The sequence below is a fragment of the Passer montanus genome, unplaced genomic scaffold, assembly GCF_014805655.1.
Source record: "Passer montanus isolate IOZ18808 unplaced genomic scaffold, ASM1480565v1 scaffold21, whole genome shotgun sequence".
In the NCBI taxonomy this organism is placed as follows: Eukaryota; Metazoa; Chordata; class Aves; order Passeriformes; family Passeridae; genus Passer; species Passer montanus.
This window is the reverse complement of record NW_024366703.1, coordinates 11,764,496-11,789,398: the sequence shown is the minus strand read 5'-3', so window position 1 is coordinate 11,789,398 and position 24,903 is coordinate 11,764,496. Positions and strand designations below refer to the sequence as shown.

At 41.8% G+C, this 24,903-nt stretch overlaps 1 protein-coding gene across 20 annotated transcripts in view; it reads left to right on the top strand.

The window, feature by feature from the left end:
• ABLIM1 (actin binding LIM protein 1) overlaps positions 1-24,903 on the top strand; it is a 185,611-nt gene that overhangs the window by 113,698 nt on the left and 47,010 nt on the right. For all 20 annotated transcript variants that reach the window (XM_039709090.1, XM_039709086.1, XM_039709089.1 and 17 more), the window contains 2 exons: positions 4,165-4,291; positions 5,466-5,559. In XM_039709090.1, the coding sequence (XP_039565024.1) occupies positions 4,165-4,291; positions 5,466-5,559 (221 nt within the window). The remainder of the gene's footprint in view (positions 1-4,164; positions 4,292-5,465; positions 5,560-24,903) is intronic.

Genomic DNA, 24,903 nt, shown 5'->3' with positions numbered 1-24,903 from the left:
AGAACAGAAGCCTGCTGGTGCTGTCTTTGTAAAGCTCACACATCCATGTTTTATAAGGAGGGGAGATTGTTATAAAAGGAGTGTAATAAGAGTACAAAATACCTGTGACCTGCGGGGGTTGTGGCAGCTTCAGATTTTATCTATTGGATATGTACTTCTGATGGCCATCAGGATTGAAATGAACTCTTTGGTGACTTAATTAAATCAGACTGCTATTAGCTTTGTTCACAGAGCTAACCCTGCATGGAGCTGGTGTAATCCTTCACATGACTTTGCATATCCCTCTTTATTAGGACAAAAGCACATAGAGATGGTTTCTCCCTCAAAAATCATATGGCATGAGGAGAGAATGTGGAATAAAGACATATTTGCTATTAAATTTGTAAAGCAATCCACATGGGAGTGAGTGAAGTCCTGCTCTGTGTGCTGAGGGTTAATCCCAGAGCTGTATCAGCTCTGAGCTCACCTGTGCACTATTGGCTGAGAGCAGGGGAGGGAGGCAAAGGCAGAAAATCCACTGCTTAATTTAGACAGTGACAAATGGCTTGCTGTGCAGGATGCTTCACTCCTGGATGTCTGGGGTGGTGCAGATGCTAAAAAGGGAAACACATTTTCTCATATCTTTACAAGCAAGGTGTCATGGGTGGCAGCTCAGCCTGACCTGTGGCTTTTAGTGGGGCTGCTAAAGGTGGTGGGAGAGTGGAGGTCTAAATCATATATTATAGTGGTGTGCCCTGTCCCCCCACTTTCCCATGCTTGTGGGCTGGCTGACTCCACAGCACAGTTCTTTAGTCCAGGCATTCTCTTTTGTACCCAGACATGTCAAATATGACATATATCTGAGTGCATCTGGGAGCTGTACTGCTCTCTCTGCATTTTAACCAGCACACTGCACTGTCTGCCTTCTCCTCTTTGTTATCTTGGCACTGCTGAATGTGTCATGTGCAAGGAATGGCAGTAAGGAAGAATCCAGGTGATACGGCAAAAAGAAAATGCAAGAAAGCTCAGATTCAAGGGGTGGAGTCTGGTAGACCCAGGTGTGAAACCAGAGAGCACCATGGTGGGAGCCATTGTACACAAATCCAGGAAGGATTGTCAGGTTTTTCAGTCTGCTCTGGCATATGGTTGTGGACCACTATTCTTACCTCACAGCCCTTTTATCTGCAGCATGTGCTAGTTATAGGTTAGACAGATACAGATTGTGTTTAATGTGATACTGAGACCCTGCCTGCATACGTTGATGACATTCAGCCAAGGGCTTAAATGTGCCACATGCAGGCCTGAGATCATAATGGCTTTTATTTGTAGAATTTGGATGAACAAATAGTCTTTTCTTAGCCCAGCCCAGCCCTATTCACTTTCTATTTTAGGAGATAATGATAATTGCAAGCTTTTCATGTATATACCCAACAGTTTTGTCAGAATTAAAATCAGATTTATTTAGAAGCCATCTCAGCCTAATACAGCAGTACTGGGCTATTAGTTTACTTTGCTCCTAGACATTCAATGTGTCTGTTGTATTAGCAGAATGGAAATTATGTTAATTCCCTTTTGCAAAACACTTCAAGGAACCCAGAAAGAGTGTAGATGTCATTGGTGCTATAGAATAATAAAAGGATGTTTCCAACCCTTGTATTAAACATGAGCACTAATACTAAGTGTGGTGCTCAGACTTAACTGTGATTTGGCTTCCAAAGAAGCAATTAAACAGTCAGAGGTACCTTCATGGATCCCTACTTCCCCCATGTATCTGGTTTTGGCATCAATAAAGATGCTGGACTAGGTGGACCTTTTGTGTAAGGCAGTTTCTCTATTCCCACTGCCTTGGAAATTAAGTGTTTTAAAAATCTATTTATTGATTCCATTTCTGAGAAATTTCAGCTTCGTGAAAATTTCAGCTTCACTGAAGTTTCCCAGACAAAAATGAAAACAGCATGGAAAATACAGCAGATTTTTTGAGGGAAAACGTAGCAGGGAATGCATCACAGTGTGCCAGGGTCCAGGTTGGCTATGGAGGCTGGCACACCCGGAGGACGCAGGAGTGCTAGGGAGCTGAGAAATGGGTGCTCGTTTAAAACTGGGGCTGGGGGGAGGATCTCATTTGCTCTCACAGTCAAAGTCATGTTGCATGGTTTCACATTTAGCTTAAGGAAATGAGGGCTGGAAGGGACCTCAAGAGATGATGCAGTATCCTCCCCAAACCAAAGGCCAGATCAGCATGCCAAAGCCACTCTGGCACGTGTTTGTCCCTTCCTCTCCCAGTGCTGGAAATTCCAGAGCCTCCCTTGGTGACCTGTTCCAGCCTTTGCTGTCATCACAGACTGGCATGGAGCCTTCAGCTGTCATGGCAGAGCAGAGGGATACATTACATGGTGTCACTCCTTGTCATTTCATGATTTCAGCTTGTAACATATGTCCTCTAGAGCAGAATCCTGGTATTAGGACATCTCAGGGCTGCTTTTCAAATCCAAGTTGTGTCAAAAGTCTGTGACTCGTATTTTGTCACAAGATACCACCGTGCTTAGTCCCCCTCCCCTCCTTTTTAGGGGATTTGAGAAGAAGAATGCTGATAGGAAGAGGGAGATGCAGTGGTGGATTCCTGGATAGTAGGAATGTGCAGCAGATATTTGGGGTTCTTTTGGCCTGTTATCCAACAAACCAAAGTCATGCCCTTTAGTCAAAAGGACTGACTCTGCTCTCATTATCCGTTGTGATAATAAACTTGGACTTGACCTTTTGCAAGGCATGGTGTTGCCTGGGCTTAAACCCATGAGGAGATGAAGGTTTTTGGGCTGTACCTGCTCAGTCAGCTGGAGTGTTAGAGCCAGGGTGATGTCTTCCCTGCTGCCAGGGCTTTAACAACTCAGTTCTGTTTGTCTCCATTTCTTGTGATTTGTTGATGTTTCAGGCATTCACCAAAGGAACACCAGGATAGTAGTATCTGGGAAATCTTTTGTTCCAGGCTGTCTCTGTGGCTTCCACGAGTGGCTCAGCTGATGGGCATTCCCTTTCCGCTTCACTGGGCTTCCAGGCCCTTCCCTCCCTCAGTGCTCCTGTCCCCTGAGGCTGGGCACAGAAGCACAACCCTTGCAGTTCAGTGCTGTCTGCCACATCAGTCTCTTTAGATCTTTCCATGTGCTGGACTGCCCTTAACAGGAAATCTTTCTGAGCATTTTATGTTTGAAGGGAGAGGAATGGAAGCTTGGGGCTGAGCTAGAGATTTCTGATGTAACATGAGATATTATGGCATCCCCTGGCACAGAGTGCTCCTGGTTCCTCTTCTGCCATCAGGGTCCTCCAGGATTGATTGCAGTGAAAAGTGACCACCAGGACAGTACCAAAACTCCTGAGCCAGAGTCCTTTTGCCAGTTAGAGACCAGGAGAGCTTCAGTTTCCCATAGCTGCAGGTGGGCAGCAACACACCCTCCCTGCAGCCCCCACTGCAGTGACAGGGCTATCAGCCCTGCCGTGGGCTGTCTCTGCAGGAAGGTGGGTGCCCTGGAGCAAGGTGTGTGCCCTGGGCTGGCCCTGGAGCAGGGTATGTACCCTCACCTGTCCCTGGAACAGGGTGTGTGCCCTGGGCTGTCCCTGCAGGCAGGTGTGTGCCAGGGCTGTCCCTGGAGGCTGTCCCTGGAGCAGGGTGTGTGCCAGGGCTGTCCCTGCAGGCAGGTGTGTGCCAGGGCTGTCCCTGGAGCAGGGTGTGTGCCCTGGTCCCTGTGCCACAGGCAGGGCTCTGCTGCCACCCAACGGGGACAGGACGAGTCCTGTGCTGCTCGCTCAGCTCCGTGCAAGCTCTCGGGGTCTCGCTAAAGCAGAGCCACAGACAGCGGTTGCTGTACACGACAGGAACTTTCTGCAGTGAGGACTTTTTGGTAGCTTGTTCCTGACAAAAGTGAAGTTTGTACAGAGCTTGCCAGGTGGTCTTTGAATCATAAACAGCATGAAAAACAGAAGTATTTTCCCTCTTCTGCTGAGAATGTCTATAAAGAGAAAGATTGGGGTTTTTTTACAGGACCTGGTAAGGGTTTAAGGAAAAGAAGATGTACCTTTGCACTGCTGTGCAGTTCATCCCTTTGGCTAGCAAATGCTGTGACAGGTGGGCACTTAATTAAGGTTAATGAACCAAGTCGCTGACAACAAACACATCTGTTTGCTTGTTTGCAGATTGTGCTGGCTGTGGAAGAGACATCAAAAATGGACAAGCATTGCTAGCCCTGGATAAGCAGTGGCACCTGGGCTGCTTTAAGTGCAAGGCCTGTGGGAAGGTCCTAACTGGGGAATACATCAGCAAGTGAGTAACCTCTCTCTGCTTCTCTTCTGAACTCGTGGCACAGTTTTAGCTGCTAGCAGAGAAGAGCTTGCAGCAAAATTCACATCTGGAAGTCCTGTCCTTTTATGAAAAGACCATCTTTTCATACACTCCAAAATCTTTGTTCCCAGTGAGAGCTGAACTGGGAAAGTGAACTGCAAAGTGCAACTGAAAGCTCATGTTTAATGATAGCAGTCTATATTTAATACCAGTCTGAAAGAGGTATAATTCCACATTCCCATAGGGAATTAAGTGGTTTGTTGCATGTGTTTTCTGTAGCAACCAGATAAAGCATTGTTTCATTTTGCTCTCCAACATGTGATTTTGAGGGAAAAAAAGTAGGAATTTGTGCATTTTTTATCTTTGCTAGATAAAAGAGTAAATGTGATGGTGTAATTGACCTGACATTGTATTTCTCATCTCCATATAAGAAACTAATGTAGAGGGTTTTGAGTTGAAGAAGGTGTAGAGGAAGAGAATAGGGAAATGATAAAAGAGCGGAAATGAAGATACAGATTCTTTTTCCCCCTTCAAGCATATAGCAAAGAGAAAAAATAAGGAAACAATGTACATTTCACAAACCTGTCATTTATGTGTGTGTAATATTTATAAGAAGTAGCATCTATAATTTTAAAAAAAAAAAAAAAGTTGTGCCTGAGAAATGCTCCTAGGCTGACTAGTGTTTCCACTTCTACTGTACAGTCCTTGTTCACACTAAAATACTACATTACCTTACACTTAAAAGTAACTGCTTATAGCCTTGCAGCCTACCAAAGGCTTTTTTTTTCTGAAGTGAACAAAAACTCTCTGTTTGTGATAGACTGTGATTTCCTCTCAACCCCAGAGACAGTGATTACACTGATTCCCTGGAACGGCACCGCCTGTAGGTGTAGAGAGTCTGCTCTAAAGAAGGAAAATTAATTCAGTAGTTTGTCCTGGATGCCTTCTCTTGATGGAAATTTAAGGAATAATTCTAAGAGGCATTAGCAAGAATATGATTTTTGTTTCCTGTGTTACAAAGTGTTTGCCTCGAACTCTCCCCATTTACCTGGGTCTGTGTGTAGGAGTTGCAAACTGAAGACAAATAAAGAGAGTAAATCATGCTGTAACCTGTTTAGTAAGAAGTGGTTTGTAATTTATGAATTTTCTTTTTCAGAGATGGTGCTCCTTACTGCGAAAAGGACTACCAAGTTCTTTTTGGAGTCAAGTGTGAAGCATGTCACCAGTTCATTACTGGGAAAGTCCTAGAGGTAGGTGTTTAGTGAACTAGAGTTTATGAAGAATTGAGCCCCCCATTATGTCCTCACTTAACTGCAGAGTATACAAAAATTCTCATAGAAAGGCTTCCTGCTGATTCTAGAACAAAGTTGCTGATTTTCAGAATTATTTTCAGTTTTAGTTTTGCAGTCATCAGGAAAAGTGTGTGATAGAGAATTAATTGCACTAGTTTCTATAGATCTGTGGTTTCTGCTTTTCTCTCTTCATGGTGATCTGCAAAGCACATTGCGTCAGATTTAATATATTTACAGAATTAATTTGAGTACTGGAATCACTCTTGGCAACCATAAGTTTGTCAGAACTTACCACATGAGATTTACACATGATCTGAATGATGCTGAGAAGGTGAGAGGGAGAAATGTGCTGGAGAGGTAAATTATGTGTTCAGAAATGAGAAGGCAGGAACCATCTGAATAATCTCTTTTGCTGGCTCTCATTTGGAGTCCTCAACTTTCTCATTGAGACCAGTCAAATCTTTTTAGAGCCAACTGTCATGGCTCTGGTAAGTCCCCTTTGAGCAGGAATCCTTGAACTATGCTTGGATTCCTCTGTGTCATGACTGAATTGTTTAAGGGGCCAAGACACAAAGGACCTTCCTTGTCACTGAGATACGAGAGACAAAACTTAACTCTTGTCCCTGTAGGAAACTCTGCTCAGTGGAAAGAACCTAAGCCTTGAGCTCAGGTCAGGAGCTGGAGTGTATGTTTTTCAGTGAAAAACTGAAAATATACCTGAAAGTGTCACAAAAAATAGAAGCAGCTGGAAGTTGCAAGTGACAGTGTGTTAGAGGTTCCCTTCTTTGTGTCCCATCTACTACACATGTAAGACTGTGTCAGCCCTATTGTAAGAAGTTTCAGGTTTGACATAAGATAGTATTGTGGTTTTAGTTGTGGATGTTTCTCTGGTTCAGCATTCAGAGTATGAACCAGTCACCATGAGGGACTCAGAGCTCCTGTGGACACCCTGAGCATTTGGAAGGATGCACTGGAAGGATGCACTGGAAGGATGCACAGCTCCTTCATTAGCCACACTCTCAGCTCACCTCCTTTGAAATGTGTATCTAATTCCTTTGGGGACCCGCACAGATAATTACTGAGAGCAGCCTGGGTTTTCCCCTGAGTAGGAAGGCTGTGTCTCTGGCTTTCTTCTTCTGGCCTGCCACCATCTGCTTATCTATTCCTGTCTCCTGATGAGTTTTTGAAATTTAGCATTGTGTGTTTGAGACACTGTAGTTGCCATGCTGTGCAGGAAGCTCTGCAAGAGAGAAGTAATTGGATTTGTGAGATTGGGAAACATAAAATAATTCTAAAATTGTTTAGGTGTACATGACAGTTGTTCTCACCTGTAAGCAATGCAACCTATTCAGATCAAAATGACAAAAGAGATGGTTATTGGAGTCTGTGGAGGGCTGGGAAGAAATAAACTGTGTCTGGAGCATTTTGTGAAGTAGCTGTGAATATAGGAAGGTTGGACTCATGTTACTCTTCCTAGTATCAGTGAGGAAGAAACCTAACTGTTTGAGGGGTCATGAGCTGCATCTCATCAGAACTGGATAAATTGAGACGAAGGAAAGATTAGTTCAATTGACCTGGAACTTGGCTGTCCATCATCATTTAAGCTAATATTTCAGGGATGTATCCCAGAAACTTGGTGCTCATTTTGGCCCCAAGGTGAGTTTCTCACTTCATAGTTCTTATTCTTCTATGGCTATTTATTATCAGAAGATGAGACAGCATTTGCTGCAGAAAGAAAGCATGTCCAAACTCTTACAAGGGTGTTCCTCTTCTAAGAGTTAAAACTTTATCTTTTTAATCTGATTTTTCCTATGTAACCTGGCCCCTGCAGCATCAGACTTTTCTGATGAATTAGAAACAGAGCTTTTGAATGATCTTGTCAGTAATGGAAACATTAAGCATGCTGAGTTCTGGTTACTAAGACTAGAAATTTTACTTGAATGTTTGTGGCTCTCACTGGTTATCAGAGACACAACCCAAAATACTGCAGCAGAGGGCAGCAGTGGTTCTTAACACATAACTGAGACCAAAATCCTCGATGGCCTGTAGAAGTTCTGTTGCTCTGACTGCTGTCTGTAAGGTGTAGGCTGGCCAAGTCATAAAAAATTTTCACCAAAAAAAATAGCATTGTGTAGCCAGGGAGGCCATTCAGACACTGGCATAACTGAACTGCAGTGTGCATTAGCAGCTTGGATAGTCCATGATTAAAGTTCTCCAAGTATCATCGGGGAATGCAGATGCAGGACAGATATGCAGACACTCTGTGTATTTTAAGTGGTGCTGGAAAAGTTTGGAAGGTACAAATAAGCAGCTACTGTTCAACAGTCAGAGCAGCTTGTCACAACTGTGGGCTTGTTTCGTGGTTCCTCACTGTCAGAGGTACACAAAGTTCCAAAGGGGCAGTACTAAACACTGCCTTGAAATATGACTCAAGGAACTAATAAGTCAGAAGCTAGCATGAGAAAATCATGTGTCAGCACGTGTGTGTCCCCTTGAGCAGGAGAGGTCATCTGAAGGATGGGGTCAGAGCATGACATAAATCCTCTGCTAATAACGGAGATGAGGTCGGAAGCAGCCACTGCAGATAATTCACAGAACAGGAAGCCACGGTTCAGAGAGGGCTGCAGACCTGTCTGAGGCAGGACAATTAACAATCTCCTTATCCTGTACTGGGAATCACCCACAACATTTCAGTTCACCTGAAGTTTTCATTTAGATGAAGCTTGAGATTTTCACAGGAGGATTAATGTCTTCCCTCTTTGTTTTCTTTGGCAATGTTTCTTTGGGAAATTTGGGTATTCTGGATGATTTATATCATGTGGGTTGTCTCTTGTTCTGCTGTTTCCCCCTTGAGAAAGAAACCATATCTTGGTGTTAAGTAGCACCCTTACAGGAATTGTCTAGGTAGAAGTTATGTCTGCCCAGCCCAAATTATGCCTACTAACATGCAGTCAGAAAAAACCCAAAAACACTTCATATTTTGCCTTTGTTAATAAAAATGATTGTAGCAAATGTCCTGTAGTAAATGTAGTGATTAGTACATTTCATTTTATTTGTCAATAAAATAATTCATTATGTCAGAAGCAGACTCTGCTATCTCATCATCTTCATCCAAAGAAATTATTAGAAGTGGTTGAAGGGAATTATATGGTACATTGTGTGCAAACACTTCCCTCTAATGGATCAGAAGTGATTAGCAGCAAGCCACTTTGGTGCTGCTTTATTTTCTGCTTATTCTTAATACATCCAGGGCAGCCTGTAGAAAAACTGAAGGGAGATGGAAACATGAAAATTAGCTTTGGGTTCACAGAGGCTGGTGCTGTCTATTTTACCCCAACAAGCCTATTTCACTTATGTTTTACTTAAAGAGAAGTTGAGATTCTTTGCAACGTGTCAGACTTGCAACTCCTGCTTATTTTGTCCCTCAGTATGGCTTTAGCACCTCTGAGAAAGTCAGATTTTTCAGTCTCCTACAATGAAAAGCAGCAAGAGAGACAGCCACTCCTCATGTGGACCTAAGAGTCTTCATCTCAGAAGCAGCTATGCTGTGCCCTGGAGCACCCTCAACAAAACCCATGAGAAAAGCCAAGGTTTGGGTTCAGACTGAGATTCAAGGACAGGCTCCCTCCCACATTGCAGAGGTGATCCCTTTGCTCAGTTAGGAAATGCATTAGGAGAAAGACAGGACTTATTTTGCTAATATCCACAAATCAGGGAAGAATGCTCTTTTTTTTTCCTAGGCTATAGATGTAACAACTTTCAGTAGCCATGGAAATATGCAGGAAAAATACCATGTACATTTAAGTCAGCTCAGATATTTCTGATGTATTATTTGGCCCATTGCTTTCTGTGACAAATACTCACAGATGATAGATGAGTGCATGCCAACACAATAAATGTGGTAAATGTCCAATATGAAATAGATACTGCAACTTTCTTGAGCATACTGGATACTTTAATGCTTGAGTTTCTCAGGAAATGTTGCCAAGGCAACAGAGATCAGTGCTCTTCCTTGGATTTCTCTAGCAAAAAGGAATTTTTAGTTATGAAAAATTACTATTTTCCCATTAACTCTTGTAAAAAACATTTTTAGCAGGCAGTAACAGCAGTAAGAGTGAAGACTTTACACAGACTTCCTACTAAGCAATGGTTTTCATAGCTTCAGGGTTTGCCTCTTGAAAGATGCCTGCCTAATTCTAAACCTGCAAATTTCTGTGCAACTCCACAAGTCTGAGTGAACTTGACCATGCATTTAGCCATTTGAAAGATTTAACCTAAATGATTTTTGTCTTATTTGTTTTTCATACACAGTATAACTACTACTCCAGGGCTTAATTCAAAATATGTGAAATCATTGAGAAGCTTCCAACTGAATTCAGAGGATGACGGATCATCCATGTATTCCATCTCTGCTTATCTAAAATGTCTTACAACACTTCTAAGGAGTATTCTCTTAGCTCTGCAAAAGACATGAGGGCAGAAAATGGTGAATATTTTGCATGAAATTGTACGAAAAGACTGAGAATAAGATTGGGTTTTTTACAATTTTCACCTTTTCCAGCTATAACTGATATGAACAGGATTTGATCTCAGGATCTTGACCATGTTGCTACTTCACACATTTGTTTTTATAATGCTTTTTGCTTAATATTAATTAGAAGAAAAAACAAAAGGCTATTGTGTGATTTCTCCTGGCTGTGCATAGCTCTAGTTCCTGCTTGAGGGGCTGCTGCCTGCCCTGGGTTTGCATCCTGTGCACTGCTGAATCTTGCACCCCACCTTGTAAGCAGTGGCACAGTGCCATTTTCACAGATGGACCTGAAAAGAGTCCAGGCCACCAGAAGGTTCCCTTGATTTCAGACTGCAAGGTCAGGTCAAGTTCTAAATATGTTTGTGATATTGTAGTTTATGCTGAGCTGCTCCTGATTTTAAAGAGCAGTAGTAATTTAAGATGTGGTAAACATAAATGAAGTTTAGTACTTGTAAATACTGTTACTTAAATTGCCAGAATTTTCAGATGTCTTGTCTGTGCTGTAACTAATTCTGAAAGATGTCAACTCTGACACACCTTGACTTCTGAAGTTAGAAGGAAATAACACTAATTGTGCGAGGAGAAAAACAAACAGTGAAAGCTGCTAATTTTGTCTAAGAAAATTGTATCTGTATTTAAGAGCTAAAGAATGTGACCTCGAAGAGGCTGTAAGTTTCTTCAGATGTTTTCAGAGCTAGATTTAGAAACCTGTGCTGTGAGGGATTCATAGAAGTTTCTGCTGATTCTTTAGACATGAATGAGTCTGTTCTAAATACTAAATAAATAAACAAATAAATATCATCACCACCTTGCTGGTTCCCACGCAAACTGTAAATGAATTTTTTGAACAATGTCTGTCTATGTTGTTGAAGTGTTGCCTCCTGCAAACACTCACCCATGTCAGCAGCTCTGCTCATGTGAGTATTAGCATTCACATGCTGCAGTTGATTGACTTTCAGAGGCACACAGCAGATTGCATGTTTAAGTAATCTGTTCTAAGGCTCCTTAGATGTGAAAACATCACCCTTCTCTGCAGAGATCCATGGACAAAGTTTTGTTAGGTACTTCAGTACAGTCATGTATCTGGTCCTCTGTTCTTAAAAGATTTTCTAGATTGAGGAGCCGTGCAGGGAATCTCTTAAACTGAGATTTATTTCAATTCTGTTCAGAAATGTTAAATGAAAAAGTAGCATATGTTCCTCTCATAACAATAATGCAGGAAGTATCATAAAATATTTAATTGACTGGATTTTAATGATGCAACCTGTACTGGTAATACAGGTTGAGGTAAAGTAGAAGTTCAAACACTTTTATAAATGAAGCAATTGATGAACTGAACAGAGACTAATGATAGGATGGATCCAAACAGTATATTAAAGTTGTGGAAAAATAATATCCATGAAAAATGCACTACCATTCTGTTTTAACAGCATTAGGTATCTTCTCTTTTAGGTATCTTACAGGCTTGGGGGAGACTTTGTTCTCAACCAGTATCTCCTACACACACCAAAATAATCCAGGGGAAAAGGCTACATAGCATATGAGAGGCAGCAGTAGAGTTCAGTGTATGAGTTGTTCGTTCTGTGATTTGCTTTGTTTGTGTTTAATTTTACTGCCTTTAGAATAAAGGAGAAAATGTGACCATGTTGCTTGAGCATGCCAGGTAAATGCTAACAAAAGCAGAAGCACATGCTGTGGCCATTTGCCCTCCTAGTCAGGTGTGTACAGCCGAGCACAGGATCTTTTTTATTGTGGAAAATACCTGGGAGAGATCAGATAGGGTCAGAGCACAGAGGCCATTGAAAACGCATCCAGTGTTCCTAGAGTGTGCCTGAAGCACGATCTCACTCCAAAATGTGCAAACAGGATCAAGGGATCCGGGTACCAGTGGGAAGTGGCCCCAGCACTCCAGCTGCACAGTCTGAATTGGCCTAGAATATAATCTCAGTGAAACTCCGTTTATTAACAGAACTACACCAACACCCAGGAGGCTGTATAAATTCTTCAGAAGCTGTGGAAGTAATATTTAATAACTTCCAGAGGAGGAGAGTGCCGAGTTTGTAGTCAGCAGACGCCTCTCCCCAGGGGGAAAATGTGAATTGTGCGGCCTTCAACCGGTGCCCCTCAGGAGTGGTGAGAACGGCCCTACCCTGCCCGGCCCGGGTGCTTTTCCTTTCCCTTCCCCAGAGTGGGATGGCCCGGTGGGTTCAGTGTGCAGGGAGGGCGATGTGCTGGCTCTGGTGGGTGTGTGCAGGAGCAGGAGGAGGAGGAGGAGGAGGAGGAGGCTCCGGGCTGGGTGCAGCTCCCGGCTCAGCAGAGCCCGCGGCACCGCTCTGCTCCTGCCCGAGCCCCAGCGGAGCTGAGGAGGAAATGGAGCTGGAGTGAAAAACCCCTCAAAGGTAAACAAAGCCCGCGCTGTGAAAGCGGAGCTGGGCTGGAAAGGGCCGTGGCTGGCCTGGGGAGGGCAGGGGCGCAGCTTTGGGATGGGGCTGAGGGCTTGCCAGGCATCGTAATGGGTACTTGTACTTGTGTTCCTGTGCACCAGAAGGATTTTTTTTTCTTTTTTTTTTTAAGGCTGTGTATAATTGTGTGGTTTAGATAAAGAGAGTGCAGCCACACGTGTTTTTAAAGTGCCAGGAAGAGAGGAGAATGGCACAGAGCTCGGGCTGTTTCTGATTGCAGCTGATTGCTGTGTATGGAGGGACAATGCGATTCTGTACCTTAAATAATTCTTGGTAGAGTTTCTTGGCTTTTTCGATAACTTTGGAGATTTTTTTGCATAGAAATAAGATTAGCATTTGTTTCTGCTTTCCCTCTGTTTTTGCTGAGAAATGTGTTTTATCAGTTAATGTGGAATGCTGATTTTTTTTTTTTTTCTTAATGTGGGGTTTGTTTGGATAAAAGCAGGGAAATTAAAAGTTTAATAATAACTTAGAATATGGGTAAATGATTCAGACAAGTTGCCTATATAGCTGAGTAGCAGCATACATTTAACTTAATTTAGACTACCCTTCCCTGATGAAAAATAAATACCCTGCTGTAATTACTGAGAACACACCAGGCACAAGATCAAAAATCTAGAATAAATATACCTGCAGAAAAACTATATAAATTATTTGATGTAAAAGTCTTCCTAGCAGAATTTTAGTGATTCCCCCCATCAAAAATTGAATTTGGCAGGAGGGGTATCTGTAGTTGGGAAGGACTTGATTTATAAGTATCTGAAGTTGACAGAGCCCTAACAGAAGTTCAGTTGCTATGGCAGCATAATCACAAGGCATTAACTTCCCAGCAGTGGTTTGGAAACCATCCTTCAGTCAATTTGAACATCAATAGGAAGGGGAGGAATGTTAAGAGGATGTAAAGATGGTGAATAATAAGAGCAGGTTGTAACAAGTAATTTGAAAAAATAACCAATTAAAGCTTCCTTATTGCCACAAAGGGATTTGTGAAATCTCTCAGGTGCTTATAAAATTATGGCTTATCTTTATAAATTGCTTTTGTGAGCACAGTGTGGCTGATTAGGATCTATATATCCTGGCAAAGCATCTTTAGTGTCTACCTTGTTGATTTAGTTAAATATTCTCTAGTGTGTTTCTTGTACTAAATATTACAAAAAAACTTAATCAGACTGATCAAAATTCTTTAAAATGACATTTCAGTAGAAGCATTTGTACGAGCACAAAGTTTCTTGCCACCACCAACAGCTTTTGTGACAAATAGCCACCACAGGTATTCCAGTAACATGGAACAGACAAAATAAGTAGCTTTTTCATGTCTTAGAGGTGCACAGAACAAATAGCAGCATTTAGCAGAAGAGTAACTTACCTGGATGAGTGTATCATTTGTGTTAGCTAACTGTATGAAGAATTCAGTTGTTTGGTTGTACTGCAGAACATATTTTGTTCTCTGGGAGCAGACCCCTTTAGGGAAAACATAATACTAAATTTTTGGTTTGTGGCCCCCATTGCTTCCTCTGTCCATCTTTTAAACCTTTGCCTTGTGCTGGTCCTACCTGCCAAAATCACCCCCAGGAGATGTAAAACGAGTCATGATCCCTGCACCAAAGTGTTCAGACTGAAGCAGAAGTTCCTGCAGGGTCACAGCCCCACTGGCAGCTGGGATGTGGTGCCAGGGGAGTGTGGCTGTGCACTCTGCAGCAATGGGAAATTATTTCAGTTACTTTTTGTTTCTGCTGGACTGAAATCACAATGAAAAATTGATTAAGTGGTGAAATATTCTTTGCAGGATTCTGATATTTCACTTTTAATTCCTGCTTTAAGCCTTCCTATCAGTGAAAAGTTTACAACTGACTTCTGGAAGACTAGAGTAGAATTTATACCTATCTCCAGTAAAAAATAATTGTTGGGAAGTATGCAGCAATAACGTGTTTGAAATCTGAGAAGTGGAGAAGAGCCTGTTGGGGCAAGTCTGTAGCTGTCACCTGCTCCTAGGAGGCTCCATCCAGGTATTGTGCTCAGCACTCACTTCATGGGACTCAGCCACCTCTCTCTTTTGTCTGCTTTGGCAGGGTGTTTTCCTGAGGGGGGAGGGAGAATGTTAAGAAAAACAAATACTAAGCCAAAAGATATGTTTGGAATCTCTAGGGTCTTTGAAGTCCACAGCATTAACACCTGTCTTTATTGAGCAGGTGATTTTACAGATGAAGAAATGGGAGTATTTTATGGGTGATTAAATGTTTGAAATGACCACCTGAAGCACAAGATGGGTAGATTTTAATTATATACTTATGCTATATTAGAACATCATACAGGTTTAAAACTCTTTGGATAGATATCTGGGATGTGTGACATTTATTAAAACCCTTTTTCCTTTTAAGAGGGAAAATAGCCCACAGTAAGAAATGCATCTTTTTATCACCAGCAATGCAGATACTCTGGCATTTAAACTGTCTGTGAAACTAGTTTGGGGCTTTTTGTGGTTTGCAGAGGTCAAGGAAATAACTCTTATAAATCCTTTGAGTATAAGTTAAAATATTAAGAAATTGACTTTTACGTGTAGGATTTGGAAAGAGATTTGTTATGCATAAAGATGGATTTGCTGTTGCTTAGAGTTCTGTAAAGCAGTTGCATCTTTGCTGGAAACTTTTTTCCTAGGAGTGAGGAGAGTGAAAATTGAGGTAGTAAGAAACTTTAAGCAGATTTATCTCACCATCATCCTTGAACTACTGCTGTTGGGGCAATATCATGGAGATGCTGTAGTCAGTTGAAGATCAGATGGCAGCAAATGTTGGTAGATATCCCTTTCTGCTTTATGTCCATCACTCTTTCCTGTTCATCACTACAGTAATATGTGGGTAAATAGAAATCTTGATTTTTATGTTAAGCTGAAGTAAACAAGATAGGGAGTAAAATTCCTACTGTGTCTTGGCTCCAACATGCATACTCTGGATATTCCTGCCAGCAAGGATTCAAAAATCTACTTGTGTATTTTGCAGCTGTAATTGGAAATCATGTATATCAGCAATTAGAAGACTGACAAATAGAAAAAAAAAAAAGGAATTCTGCCAAAAAGAAAAGGCTCTGCTTCTAGCAGAGTTCATGTTGGTGGTCTTTAACATTAATCAAAGTTGTCCTTTTTGAAAAACAGTCAACTATTGCTCTGCACTAACTATCCACTTCTTACCCTGATGTCCTTTCTAATTTCCATGTTAATTTTAGTGTAACATTAACACTTTGGCCAGAATTACAAAACGAGGATTCCTGAGAAATGTCTGGATGTAGTCAAATACAGGCTCATAACTGATATGGTTGCTTGTGGAGTGACTGGGAAGAAAAATATTAGAAGTAAATTTGTCCTTTCCCTAGGTTGTCATTTGTTGTTTGATGTGACCTCTTGCTGTAAGACGTTTCCAAAGGTAGTAGGTAGCATTGCATTTAATCAAGGATAAACCCCCATTCTTTAGACTTTTTAAAGCATTATCAGATCAGACTGGTTGCAATAGGATCAGTTTCCTACAAGAGCAGGCTCTAGTCACTAATAGAAAAAAATATTCCCTTCTTAATTCCCACACAAGATGCTTTCCTGTCAGAACAATCCATCAGTCTCCATGGCACAAACTGCCATAAATTATATGTTGCTTTGTTTCTTACAGGCTATTATTTTGTTTTATATTCTCTGGTTGTTTTCTGTGGATGCACTGAGCCTGACCTCATGCTTAGTCGCTTTCTCCCCTCCTTTGGCTCTTGCATCTCTTGTTTCTCTGTTGTTTTTGGGACACTCCCTGTGAAGTGAATGCAGCTATCAGAATGGAGCCCAGGCTTTGCTGAATCACATGCCAAAGCTTGAATCGTTCCTGAATCAGCCTTCTGACAGACAGCTGGAAAAGCAGTTCTGTGGGAGATGAACAAGAAAATTGGCTACAGGTACTTAGGTCTAGTGCTGTCCTGTGCTGCTTTTCTGAGAATTTTCCTCTGCCTGGTTCTGCTGCAAGCATTAATTTTGTTCCTGGGTGAGTTGCTTAAACTCCCAAGCTCTCACTTTGTTCACCAGTCAGAAGGTGGTTTGCCCTTGCCCACTGAACAGTTTAACATGAGTGTTTCCTGGAGCTGTTCTCCCACTCTTCCCCAGGGCACAGAGCCCTGCCGCAGTGCTGAGCTCTCAGGTCAGTAGCAATTTTGGGGCTGATGCACCTCACCCAACCCCAGAACTTCTCCTGGCATTGCACTTGAACTGTCTCAGTGAGCCACAAGTCAGATCAGCCAAAGCTGCCTTCTAGCTGCAAGGCATTTTGCTGTTTAGCCAAGACAGGTCTCAGTGAACTGATTTAACTCTCCTGGAAATTTTTCCAGTGTGACCTGTGCTCCCTGGGAGCTGCCTGATGCATTTGTAAAATCTTTTCTCTGTGAAATGCCCACTGGAATGGATTTTAAGGTCAAAAGCACTGCTAAAGTCATCTTGCTTGACCTTCTCTTTTCAAAATTTGAGCTTTTCCCTAGAAACCAAATGAAAGCTTATCCTTTGGGAAATTACCCAGTCATGAAAACTGCAGAACAATTGCAAGGCCAAAATTTTTCCCTCATGCTGCTTAAATTACCTTTGCTTTTTAGAAACCTCACCTTGTTTTGAGGTTAAATTTGTCTAATTCCAGCTTTTTGATGCCACAGAGTTTTCAGTGGGATTGAAAAGCTCCTGCTCTTTCCCTGCTATTCCATCCTTTCTCTGCTTTTAATCACCTGTCATTGTGATCTGGTCCCCTCTGAAGCCTTTATCTGAGTAATGATTTGACTCTGAGTCCTTCAGGATCACAGCTCACCTTGTGTTGATAATTCTCCACTGAATTCCCTTCTGCAAATTCACGTGGACATACCCACCAGTGTTATACAATTTTTTCTGCTTTTCCTTTATATTCTTTGTACACATTAAATGATCAGAAGAGCAGGCCCTTTCAGGTACTCCGTGACATCCTTTCCTGGGATGTTTTAATGATGTCCCCCAGCTGCCTCTCTCAGTTGCTGTTGCCCAGACCATGGCTCAGCCTCACAGCCTTGCCTTCTCGATTTGCAGATATTTTCCATCAGTCTGTCAGAACACACTTGGTTTAGATGGCTTAAACAAGCCCTGCCTGTGAGTCACCAGCAGCTTTACCAGGGGAGGTTCTGTGTTCTTGCCTTGGCCAGCAGTACCTCACGCTGTGGGTTGAAGGAAGTAGTGTCGGAGGTATCTGGCTCAGCAGAGCCTCCCCTGCTATCAGAGCCATCTGTCTGAGCAATGCCTTGCTACACTCTCCTTAAGCCTCTTTGAGTTCAAATTATTTAGGTCTTAAATAATTTGTAAATCTTGGTTAGTTAAAAATGCTGTTTAAAAAAATCTCGCTCAATAAACAGTATCAAACAGGAAATTGGCTTTGTCGAATACAGACCCTAAAGAGAAACATCCTGAATACACCTGCCTTTTTGATGTCATTTTTCATCATTTTTCAGCTACAGCTAACAAGGGAATTTTGTCTGATCTGTTTTTGGTTTCTTCACATCATACTGTAATAAGGATTTTTACTGTCTTTAAACATAGTGTCCCTAGTTATTTCTTTGGTAAATTTATCTTTCCAATTAGTTATATTTATTTCTAATTTATTTACTTAGTCATTGGCCTTTTTTTTTTTTCCTCATTAGTTAATATTATCTCAGTTCTTAGGACTGGGACCTGCAGCAGAACGTCTTAAAAATGGTTTGATTTTCCTTTTATGGTTACTTTAAGATCTAGGAATATGTATGTTCCTTCCAAATGCCACATGCATGTATAATTATATATACACATCTAACACTGCTCTCTGTTTCTATTTGTCCTTACATGCAGTCCAATCATCTTTGGAGATACGTGCTAATTTTTGAAAAAGCTAAAAAGATTTTATGATAGGATGAGATCCAGTATTTGTTAGCTGCTGTCAGGTGCAAGACTTTCTGATTTATGAAACATTCCTGTTGAGGTTTTTTTTTAAGATACAGGGGAGGTTTGTTACTGACTTTCTAGCTAAATTTCAAAAGTCAGCTGTATTTCTACTGACTGAGGAAGTTCTTTCTAGTTCAAGGAGCTATTTTTCAGCACTGCAAATGCAGCTGCAGTGGATGTGATCTGCTAATGTACAAACATCAGGCTCTGTTATTTGAGGTCCAACCAGAGGAAGGGGTCAAGGGACCAGCAATCACTTCATGTGCAGAGTTAAAAGGAGAAACGGTGGTGTCTGCCTCCTCAATTCCATATTCCTGATAACTCAGTGGCTCTGTCATCCCCTAATGAGAGGGAACTCGAGGAGGATTTAGGGAGCGAGAGATTCCCGGTGTTGCGGAAGATTGGGCATGGTGTGTATCCGGTCCAAAACCCATTCCCAGGGCTCCCTGCTGTCCCTTCACTTGTGCCACAGGGCTGGCACTCGGCACTGAACCAAGCCAAGGGCTTTGCTCTGCTCTCAGCAGGCTGGGGCTGGAATGGCTTTCACACCGTGCTGCAGACATGGGGCACTGGTACAGCTCAGCACACCTGCACTGCACTCTTGCAGTCAGCACAGGCTCTGTGCTGCTGCTGCTGCAGTCAAAATTACAGTTATTCCAGCACTAGGCTGATTGGAAAGACCCTTGGCACTATGGTGGAGTTACTGTAAAGGAGCTCTGCTGGTTAATTCTAATTAAAAACTAGTCCAGCAATATGAATGTGGCTGTAAGCAGGTCCTTCAGTTTCTGAAGTATCTTTTCATGTCAAAAATCATGCTGGACAAAATGCATACAGGATAAAGGAATATTCATTTATCTAATGCTTTGTGGAGCCTGAAGATTACAGAAGGTATAGAAAGCCCACACCTGTACTTATAAACTGGAGCTGTTCCAGCACTGTTGAGAAATAGAGAAGGGATTTGTGTCAGATACTTGCTGCTGAGGAGTTTAATCTTTGCGAGAAATGGAATTTAAAAGAAAATTAAATGGTGGGTGTTGGATTTTGCCTTCATATGCACCTAAAATAGGGGTAGTGAAGGTGGTGAATTCACAGTTTGTATTATAATTTGATACAAATGAAACTTAACAAAATATAAAACATAGTGCATATATTTCTTCTGGGTTGCTTCTGAATAACTGCATATTCAGTTTGTGGGATTAGGTTTCTTGTGCATAAATCTGACATAAGATCCTAACAGAGATGATGCTGCAATCCTGGCAGTAGGCAATGAAGCTGTGTTTGCAGTTGCTTTGCTCCTTTGTACTGCCCACAAGATTCTAGCCAGCCACTCTGGGCTCCTGTGGGTGCATTTCATAGGTGAGTGGAATTCCCTTCTTTGTACTGACCTGCTGTTGACTGTGTAAGTAACAGGAATTCTCAGCTTTGGTCCTGTGTGTAGCAATAGGTGGATTTGCCCTGTAAAGACAGAATGAAGAGCTCCATAAAGACCATAATTGACAGCTGAGCATCTCACCTGTGTGTGCAGCTTGCTCAACTTTGGGTGTTGCAGGAAAGTGAGAACTCACAGGAGAGCTGACAGTGCAATCACAAATAACTTCAAGGATCTTTCTAAACCAAGTCTAGTTGATCTTCAGCTGCAACAAGGGCTGTTTCTTCATGCCAGTACAGCTGGGGATTTAGCCTGAGTGATTACTCACATCTCTGCTGTAAGGAAAACTGTATTCCATGCAGTGAATAATTGCACTGCTGTCAGCAGCAGTTGATAGATATGACACTATTGTGTGTGGATAGAATGAACATTAATAAGTTACAAAGTTTATTACGGTCCATCCATTAAGGAATATACTAGCATGACATTGTCAGTCACTGTTGTAATGCTGGGGAGTATTTTTTGTGTAAAATCAGACACTGGGCATGAATTAACAGTGCAAGTGTTCATAACAGCAGGGCAGCTGGGGTTTTGTCTCCCCCAAGCAGCACAGCAATCAGTGGTGGGCTCAGAGGGTCTCCCATGTCTCTTCCATGCCTCTTGTCATTCAGATTTACAGTCACAGCCTCACGCTCCATTTCCCACTTTTCCCCAGCCCTGTCTGTTGCAGCTCCATCAGCTTGGGAACTGCCAGTGTGAGCTCTGCTTCCTGCTGCTCCATCCTCCTGCAGGCTGAACAGAGGCACAGGCTCTGCTGAGAGCTGCTTCTATTGAGATGTTGTGGCAGGAGTGTGAAAAACAGCTTTAGAAGGTGCAAATTTTAAAGATGCATATTAGACAAGGACTAATTTAAAAAAAAAGTATTACACTTTCCTTCCATTGGTAGTAGTAAAGAAACTTATGGTAGATTCTGAAATCCTTTGGGAGCAAAGAAACTGCACCTTTTTTTTTTTTTCTGAGCACAGATATTTGTAGTGACTTGCTCAACAGATAAGAGCCTGGGAAAAATGAGTGGACAGTTTGGGTCAGGATGTTATTAGAAGCAAATTTTGGTCTTCATAGTGTTTATGCTATTCCAGCCACTCGTGAGATCACAGAAGCCTGCAGAGAAGGAAACAATGGAATTTGATGTTACACTGAACATCAAACAGGATTGAAGGTTCTGTGACCTCTGCAAGTAATTAAAATAAAGCTTCACTGGAAAATTGTAGGCTACTGCCACAGTTCCTGTTTTACAATTCATGACATTCCTTAAGGGGTTTAAAAGTTGAGTCTGAATTATTCTTTGTGCTGCTGCAAAGTCCTTAGGAGAGTTAAGAAATCAAGTCATTCTCCTCAGAGTCATGGCAGGAATAGATAGTGGATAGGTTTGCCTTTAAAAAAAAAAAAGGAAAAAAGGAAAGTACTTTTGCTCTCAGACTCTCAGAAACTCTTTCAACTACGTAATAGTTTTGGTAGTATTTAAAGAGAAAAGTAAAACTTTCTACGTGTTTAATAGTTCTGTGTCAGTGACTGCTCAGTTATCTCTGAAAGGAGAGTGAAGGAGTGCAGCTGTGCAAATGTAACACAACAAATATGCACTTAATTGTGTCCTTTGGCCAGCAGAACATGTCTGTTGGTAATTAGTTCTTCCTCTACCAGACCCACTGGCATGTGAGCTCTCCTAGTGCGATTCTTGTTATTGTTCTCTCTGGCTCTTGTTCACTGTTGTTCTGGAAGGAAGGACAGAGCTGAAGGCATGAGTAATAGGAAATCTTAAGCTCTCACGTTCACCAAAGAGGAAAACATTTATTTAATCAGCCTAGAGCTTTACAAGCACTCAGAGAATAAAAGTTAGTCTTGTGGGAAGTGGGAGCAGAGGGGTTGGACTCTGAAAATGCAGTCCTTGGCTTTTGAAGTGCTATTACCCCAGGGTTAACACTGTATGTGAGCTCAGTGCAGGGAGTTTTTCAGCTGGATTTTTGGGATGGGTTGTGTCAGCTTGCCTGCAGGTGTATTTGCAGCTTCTGGGTTGGAATAATTCATGCAATACCCACCACTGCCTTCCTGACAGCTAGGAGTGACAGTACATTTTTGTGTCCAGGAGGTCCCCGAAGAAGCAGAGTTTATAAAGTGAAGGCAGATGAGCAGTGTGCGTGTTGTGAGCAGGCTGGAGCATCAGCAGGGTGAGAAGGCTGTAAGGAGCTCACAGGGAGGTGTTCCACTGGTGCTTCAAGTACCTCCTCACCCTTTAGTTTACCTTTTAGACTGGTAGAGGTGTCTAAGCTGGGTGCACACAGTGTGTAACCCAGTGCCTCTGTCCTGCCACCTCTCACTCAGGACAGCAGTGCAGGGTCACTTCCCACCCCGCTGGAGGGACCTTCAAAGCTCTCTGCCAACAGTCCGCAGGGGCTCTTAGCTCAGGAGAATTTGTAACATCCAAGCTGAGGCCATTTGGGAGAATAGCACACTGGGCAAAGGCTGGAAATGTGTAGCCTCTAAGTCTGAAAAGGTGATCTATGAAAAATCTGGTCTGAAAAATGTGGTTGTTCATTGTCAACTATTATTACAGGTCTTGGTATTGTTGTAATACATAATAGAGTTGGTACTTTTGCTCATCATACTTGGGATATGTCATCTGCAGAGTAAACACATCCAGCTCCTCTGCGTGGTCCATCATCCATGAATTCTGGTCACTGAGCCTTCAACTGTCCTTCACAAGCATTAGAGATGTGATTATATGGTTTTATTTTTTACCCTGGTTATGAAGAATACATTTCTGCAATGGTTTTCCTTGGTAGTGTTGTTCCAAAGTATTTTATGTAGGACATTAAATGTAATTTAACCTGCTTTGTAGACTGCAAAACTGAAGGTTAGTGTTGATACAGACTTGATTCCAGTTTAAGTCTTGAAATTACCAGAATAAATAGATCCTTAATACTATCTAGAATAATGTATCTATTTCATTCTTGAACATGCATATAATGTGCATATTGTGGACAATATATATATTTGTAGTATACAGAAAATAACCAAAACACTTTTATCTTAGATCAGGCACTGATCAGTGAGATTTGCTTAGCCATAAATAGCTACTGAAATTTAGCATCCACTTATCTGCATTTATAATTATGCTCGTAGAATTCTTTGATCACTGTTTCTTCACTCTGCAGTTCTGAGGCTCTGGAATTATTTGGTAAATGAGAACATCCTTCTGCTCTTCTTAATTTAATTTTTTCTGTCTTCTGTGTTCAAATGGGATTTTATCCAAGAACCTATTTCAGATTTGTCAATGTGGGTAGAAGATAAATAGGCAAGTCAGAAGAGGTTGTGTGTTGTCATAAATTGATAACTGATGTTCTTTGCTTTTAGGGCACATGCAAACGTCTGATGATTTAACAGAGACTTTATAGGCAGTGACAGCAACATATAGGTTTAATACTTCAATTGACAATAAATTGCTGTCAATTTATTTGATTTCATTTAACAATTTGAAGTAAATTGTTAAATATTATTTTGGTTGGTTTTAGCACTTCTAGTTAAGCAAACCAAGGCATTCACAGCAATTAATTTAGCTTACTCCATCTTATTTGAGGGACGGTCCTCTAAGATATGGGTCACAGTTCGTGCTTGATGGTTTGGGTAGTCCTGAAGACTCAACCAAAGTGGAATGATTCAGAAGGGACCAAAAGCAGTATGATATATCAGATCCCAGTGTCTGCGCAGCACAGAGAACTGCAAAGGATTTCTGGATGTGAACTCGAGAAGGGGCGAGGAGAGCTCAGCAGAGGGAGAAGACAGAGCCTTTAACTCTCTCTCACTTTGACTGAAGAATGTTTCAGGCAAACGTGCACTTAATCAGTGTTTCCTGGTCCTGCCAGGAGGATTGAGATGCAAACCTTTTAATGCACAGCACAGTAGCATGAGATCCCAGAAAGCTGCACACTGAACACAATGAATGAGGGTTTAGTAGCCCTGTTAGGGGGAAAGGAGATGTCTAGAAAGTGTGAATATTTCATTGACTTTTAGATGCAAAAGTCTGTCCTAATACATTATAAATGACTGATTTTTAGCATCCATTTTCCCAGATGATCACAGCAAGTCAGGCATAGCAAGATGAGTCCTGAATTAGCTGAGATTCAGAATATTCTCCAGCAAATACCTGCTGTAGGAAGGATCCCATTCATGAGCTGTAGAAACATTACAGAGGCAGAAAAACTCATGAAACTGTTGTGGGAGTGTTTAACAACAACAACTACAGCTGCTCTGGTATGTCACTGCCCCAAAACCTCTGCAGTGCAGGGTGTGTTCTCACTTGGGCTTGCAGGGTTGTATTATCTGGGGCGTGGTGTTCATTCATCGCCACTCACACCAGGCTAAAATTTAGCCAGTTGTTTCAGTCTCAGGGAAAGACCTGATAAACTTGAAATTGATCCCTCTGGCTGTTGGGAACAGGCAGGTGTACATGGTTTGAACTATATTCCCTTGATAGTAGCTTATCAGAAGTTTTTCCAGGAAAACAAAACTTCAGAGAGGCCACAGGTCTACACATAATAATGTGATGAATTCTGGATTTCTTTATCCTGTAAATTCCAGTCTTGAATGAAACTAGTGGGACACCTCAGTGGTTAAATAATTGCTAGGGAGAGTCAGAGATGAAGAAGGCAGCCAGTAATGAAAATGATAGAGAATGAGCATTAACTGTGTTTTCTCTCTCAGTTCAATATTAGCTTTGTTGCTGCAAGTCAAACATCATTTCTGTGTTTTCTCCCTCATTAGATTTTCTTCCTTGAATAAGCAGATTTTGTAGTGACTTCTCATTTTCCCTTTTAATAGACACCCTGTTTTGCCGGATAGCTCTAAATCTGCTTTACTAAGAACACCTAAATCCCATTACTCTGGTTGGTGGATTTTGCCCCTGAAGTGCAAGAATCAAGAGTAAATGCAGAATCTG